Source organism: Jatropha curcas, chromosome 1 (assembly GCF_041381405.1).
Source record: "Jatropha curcas cultivar XTBG-Jc1 chromosome 1, XTBG_Jcur_1.0, whole genome shotgun sequence".
NCBI classification, from domain to species: domain Eukaryota; kingdom Viridiplantae; phylum Streptophyta; class Magnoliopsida; order Malpighiales; family Euphorbiaceae; genus Jatropha; species Jatropha curcas.
In genome coordinates, this window is record NC_143151.1 from 13,299,609 (window position 1) to 13,306,137 (window position 6,529).

Consider the following 6,529-nt stretch of genomic DNA (forward strand, 5'->3'; position numbering starts at 1 on the left):
GTTTAAACGGATCCTTATTGGTATAGTTATTTTTGTTATGATTATATTATTCCACTACATATTGTTACTATTGAAACCCAACATAATTCTAATCTCATAAGGGAAATTTATAATCTTTTATTTCTTCCCAAATTGGAATCTCATGTGCACAAATGATATAACAACTCAACATGACAAATAATCACGGGGTCTCATTCTTCATTATTTGCATAGTTTTACAGTGTTTGGTAACATAATGCTTGAATTAACTTTTAGAGGTTAAGGTAGCATTTTATAGAAAGTTAACTCATATAACGTTTAAATTTAGTGTCTTATGAAAAACTAATTAAATAACTAATAGCTAAATGCTCAAAAACCACTAATTGTACCATAGAGATCCCAAGTCATAAAAATATTTCCAAACTGTTGCATTTTGAAAGCTAAGTTGGATTTTCAACCGAGTTTTGCTTATAGGAGCTTAATGAAACCACTGTGGTTCATAGAGAAGGGTTCTAGATTGTTGGTCAATAATGGTAATGAAATTTGAATATGGAAAGATGCTTAGATGCCAAAACAGAATGGATTTAGGGCTTGGTATCCTCCAAATTAGTCAAAAGATGGTGCTTCACTTAGAGAATTAATTGATCAGGAGAGTAATAAGTGGGATGGGTTCCTTACTAATTTGATTTTCTCCCGTTTGAAGCCTAAAAAATTTAAGCTATTCCATTGTGTAGTTGAAGGGTGAGAAATGAGTTAATTTGGACTATGAATGAGCATGGATGTTTTACTGTGAAGTTTGAATATCACTATGCATTGCAAGATAAACTTTCAACTAGGGAGGAGGGACCTTCTCAGCTTTCATACTCTAATTATTTGGAAACAGAAAGTTCCTCCTAAGGTAAAGCATTGTAATAACTCACTCCGAGTAAAATGGAATCTTGTTAGATGTTGATCGAATTTAAGATATATGGCAACCAAATATTTTCCCTTAATTTTGTCAACAAAAGACTGCTTTGCAACCAAAAATGTTCTAGCAATCTTTTACAGTACCCTGAAGATACTTTAGTAAATTGTCATAGATAACCAGAAGACATAACAACGCATCAAATCAGCATTAACTTAAACAGTCATTATTTACAGGCATTTGGTATTTAAAAAAAAAAAAAAAAAAAAAAAGTAAACTCAACAATTCTCCATTTGCATAACCACGAGACAGCTTAAGAAACAAATCCAAAAATTTCTGAGTGACCAACTTCCTAAACTTCGTATTTCACTGTATGCCACAACTAAAGGATATGCTTGATCCTATTATCCCAAGGTGGAACAGGCTTTCTCTAATTATATAACTTGTCACCATCATTCAATGCTCTGAGCTCACCTTCATTATCGACCATCTGACGATGTAAAGGAATCGGCAAATCCAGATGGCCTTACTGGAATACTATCCTTGGAACTAGTGAAACTAGAATAGCTCAGCCCAGTGCTTTCTGCAGCCTGCCAAACTTTTAGCATCTGAGGAAGTGGTAGACTATAGTCAATGCCACAATCATCATCTGATTCATATTTAGTTGGTTTCCATTTCTCAACAAGGGGTGCCAACAAATTCACAGCATGCCCCATATCGGGCCGATGGCTTGGCTCCCTTGCAGTGCAGTGTCCAGCCAGTTCAGCAACAATGGAAATACTCTCAGAATTCTCTTCATTTTTATTAAGTGTTGGATCAATGGCAGCCATAAGCTTCTCTTTGCTTGACTTGATTCGCCAAAACCACTCTGCCAAGTATCGGCTTTCCTCAGAGCGTTCCTCATCAAGAGCTGTTAACCCTGTCAGAAGTTCCATCAGCACCACCCCATAACTGAACACATCAGATTTAGTCGTAATCTTTCCCATCACTGCAAACCACAAAATCTCAGGGAAGTTAATGTTATGACTTGTAGCCATAACCAAACATTCTAGCTTTATTTAACAAGAAATAAAAGTAAAAATAATCTGAAGGAAAATGACAGAAGAGAGACAGACAGAAAGATCAAGAAAAAAAGAGAGAGAAAATAGAGATGGAAAGGGGGGGGGGGGGGGGGGGGGGAGTACTGAGAATTGTAATCATTCTGTTATTTCTCCTACGGTATTCAAGGCTTTTATACAACTAGCATTGCATCGGTAAGCAATAATCGAATACTCCGAAACTAACAAAACATTACAATTCAGTTTAATATTATCCTTTTATTACATTTGGAAATATAATAATAACCATCCTCATCAACGAACAGTATCATGCTATTGCAGCATTAGTGCTATTCAAACAGTTAGATGCATCCAAGTATGAGCATTACATAAGTTAAATTTTTAACAAAACATTGGAGTCTTCTTGGTGGCACTAAACCCCCTATAGTTTCATTATTAAAGAAGCGCCATTTTGGGAACATCTCAAAAAGTACGATCCTAGAGCTGTCTGTCCGAGGAGACAAGGAGCTTGCATCCTTACATCTACAATCCTGGATAGGCGTTTTCTTAGCACAAAATTGTAAAATAGTTTATTATTAAATCCATAAATCCACCAGTATCCTCTTGAATAAATTAAGACAATTTTAAATGCAAATTATAAAAGGACACATTTATATATGTATACATAAGGATTCTTATGATGTGTCACAAATCCTATTCAAAGATGATTTGTCTTTCTGAGATCAACAAAAAGAGTAATTCAGCACTTAAGAGCATCAAAAGTAAAATCGAAGGCATCCAAGCATCCTACCAGATGACTTAATGCATTCCACATAGGATCTTTAAATGCAAAATTCTTAACAACATGCATTGTTGTGCAACTGATGTCAAACATTGAGGAGAGGGATTCTTACCAGCATATTCAGGCGCAAGGTATCCAAAAGTTCCAGCAAGCCTAGTCACAACAGACTTTTGTCCATCCGGAGCAAGTTTCACTAATCCAAAATCTGAAACCTTGGCATGAAAATCATCATCAAGAAGAATGTTCGCAGATTTTAGATCTCGGTGAATAAAGGTTTCCCGAGCCATGCTATGCAGATACTCCATCCCCCTAGCAACATCTAGGGCAATGATCAGCCTTTTTGTCCAAGATAAAGGCTCCAACTTTAGGCTTTTCCATTGGAAAAGATGTCTGCTAAGGGCACCCTTAGACATATACTCATAGACAAGAAGCCTTTCATTGCCTTCAACAGAGTATCCTAAGATAGAAACCAAATTTCGGTGTCGGACCTTAGAAAGAATCGCAATTTCAGCTTGAAATTCATCTATAGCTTTACTGCTCACAATCCCAGCCTCCATTCTCTTAACTGCTATTTTTGTCCCATCTTCCAATTCACCTTTGTAGACAGTGCCAAATCCACCATGACCTAGCTCATTTTCTAGTGCAAAGCCATTGGTCACCTTACTAAGAAGCTGAACAGATATAATTAGGTTTCCAGCGTCAACCAAATGAGAATTACGTGTCACAAGGCTAGCGTTACTTGCAAAACTTGTGGCAGTTTGAGCCGATAAGCTTCCAGTGTTATCATTTGGGATTGCACTCTTAACAAAGTTTTCTGGACCATGTAGGTCTTTAGGATGAACTACAATGGAACCAGGGGGTTCTGGATTTGCTTTTCTTGTCTTATAAAGGCAATATACAGACAGAGAAATCGCCACAAGAACCAATAGTGAACTAGTTCCACCTGCAATAAGTAGTTTAGTTCTTTTAGAATTCTTGGACTGCGAAGAAACTGGGATGAAACCAGACGAATTGGTATTTGAGCTCATAGTTGGAGAAGGAGGAACAGTGGGTGCTGATGGTTGCGCACTACCTGGGGGTGGTGGGGGTGGACTAAAAGTAGAGGATGAGGATTGGTTACTAAGCAAAAGAGGATTTCCATCAATAACAAGCTTCACACTTCTCTGGAATTTGGGTAATGGAGGACTAAAATTGTTTCTACTAATGTCTAACAATCTCAAAGAGTTCAACTTTGTCAAATTGCTTGGAATTGTACCATACACTTGGTTTCCTCCGAGAATAATTTGGACCAGCGAATCTAACTCTGCAATTGAAGGACTAAGAGTACCAGTAAGATTATGTCTAGGCAAACTTATGACAGAAACCTTTGACTTTAAATCACAATTCAAGCCGAACCACGGTTGTTGACAAGGATCATTACCAGTCCATTCAGAGACAAGATTTAGAGGATAATTCAACCTACCAAGAAAATCCAGAAGTGCATTAACTTGAGGGGCACATAAAACCCCGGATTTGGATTGGCAAAAAGAGTTGGAAGCACATGAAACCTTACCGGCCTTAAACATTGGTATTGGACCCATTAGATTATTATTGCTCAAATCCAAATTATCCAGCTCTATATCAGCCAAGCCCTGTGGAATCAAACCAACAAGTTTGTTATCATTGAGATTGAGGTCTTTCAGCGAAGAAAGATCACCAATGTTTTCTGGAATTGTGCCGGTGAATGAATTTCCATGAAGCCATAGCTGCTTCAACGATGTCATATTTGCAATCACATTAATTGAACCACTCAAGCCACCCTCTTCTTGATTATTCAACCACAGAACTGTCATCAAAGATTGCCCAAAACTGGCAGGAAGTTTACCAGACAATCTATTATACGAAAGCCTTAGAGCATTTAGAGACGACAAACTGCCTAGAAATTCAGGCAATGTACCAACTAAATTGCAGCTTGAGCAAGAAAAATTCGTCAATTCAACAGCATTAGCCAACGCATCAGGAACAGTCCATCCAGTAGTCTTATTGAGAGGATTTTGATCTAACGCCAGAACACGTATACTAGTGAGTCCATCAAAGAAATCTGATGGGATTGTGTCAAATTCATTGAAATCCAAAAATGCGAATTCCAATTCAGATAATCCTTTGAAGGTGGGCAATTTCCCGTTGAACATGTTGTTTTGGAGGCCTATATTATAGAGCTTCGAAAGCTTGTTGAAGTTTTGAGGGAGTGGCCCTTTAAGACCCAATTTCTGCACCTGAATCTGTGTAATTCGGCCATTGGAGCAATACACATGAGGCCATGAAGGAGGGCCGCAAGGATCATTACCTTTGGCCGGCCATCCGAGAAGCTCAGGATTATCCAATCCATTCTTGAAATCCATCAGAACCTTGAGGTCATTGGGATCTGTAACAGTGTAAGCCAACTTGATAAAACACACCAACAACATAGTTTTCGTCAATATATAGGCGTCTCCCATCGCCCCAACTCTGCAAAACTGAAAATCAAGAGAAAATTAAAAACGAACACCCAATGTACCTCCAAAAATCCCAAACAAAGTCTAAGCCTTGCACATTTCAGTGAACAGGAAGAGAGAGTGCGAGAAAGAAAAGCAGCAGCTGGAAAGAGCAAGTGAAGAACGAGGCAATTTCCATGCTAGCTGCATCAAAGATTATTTTCTACAGAAGAAACAGACGCTGAGGCCTGAGGCCTCAACACTCGAGTACTCTACCATTACCGTCGTCTCTCTTCCCGTTTCCATTTTTGGCTTCGTGTCGGTTGCAGCTGTCTCTCTTTTATGTTTTTAATATGTATAAGGTGGATTGACTGTAATACCCTTTAGAAGGCTGCAGTGACTCAGCGAGTATAATACCAATTCCTTATTTTTTGTAAAAGAGGGCGCCTGTCCCTAACCTGTGCTGAGTCGTGTATTTCCCAAAAAGCCCATTTTAGCCAAAAAACAATTACGTCAAATAAATGAATGATTATATTTGAAAAAAGAAAATAGAGCACGTGATGGGTCCAGAAGATATCTTAGAAGCGTATTTAGCAAGTCGCGATGAAATAAATGTTACCATCATATTAAAGGTTTTCAAGCCAAATAATGTCAGATTTAATTGCCGCGTATCACGGTTTAATTTCTTATTATATTTTCAATTCCATAGCGTGGTAAAAAGTTCCATTTAACTTTTCTTTCTTTTTGGTCAGCTTCACAATTTTTCTTTGTGAAGTTATGATAATTTCACATGTCCCTTTCTTTTGTATAATGAGTACTACAGTGGAAAAATTACTATTACATTTTTATATTCTAATTAAATTATGCAAAATTTAGAAAATTAGAGAAAAAAATAGATTCACTGATAAAATTATGCAAAATTTGAAAAGTCAAGAAAAAGTAAATTTACTAACCAAATTATATGACTTTAGAAAGTGATAGGAATAATGACCAAACAAAAAGGAGAGAGAATTTGAAAAACAAGCAATTTTAGAGGCGGGTGAAGTAAATTCCAAATTATAGCAATTTAGGAAGCAAATATGACAAAGAGACCAAATTATGGTAATTTGGAAAGCTAGTAAAGCAAGAGAATAAAATATGACAATTTGAAAGGTGAAAGAAGTAAAAGACCGAAATTCCTACTTCAACAAGCTTTGTATATAGCAAAAGGATGCCCCAGATGAGCACTTTGGTTCCATATGATTTACTACTAGTAGTTATCATCTTTTGGATAAGTTGCTTCAACATTTTCAGCAACATGCCCCAATTAAGAAGATTGTTTTCTTCTTAATAGGTGAATAAACTTGAGTAAGTT

At 37.1% G+C, this 6,529-nt stretch overlaps 1 protein-coding gene across 1 annotated transcript; it reads right to left on the reverse strand.

Annotated features, from left to right (window-relative positions):
- Positions 1-1,067: 1,067 nt before the first annotated feature.
- On the reverse strand, positions 1,068-5,503 carry LOC105647945 (receptor-like kinase TMK3). The gene is made up of 2 exons (XM_012234169.4): positions 2,835-5,503; positions 1,068-1,871 (listed from the first exon to the last, which is right to left on the reverse strand). The coding sequence occupies exons 1-2, from the start codon at positions 5,197-5,199 to the stop codon at positions 1,363-1,365; spliced, it is 2,874 nt and encodes a 957-aa protein (XP_012089559.1). The 5' UTR covers positions 5,200-5,503; the 3' UTR covers positions 1,068-1,362.
- Between the last annotated feature and the right edge of the window lie 1,026 nt (positions 5,504-6,529).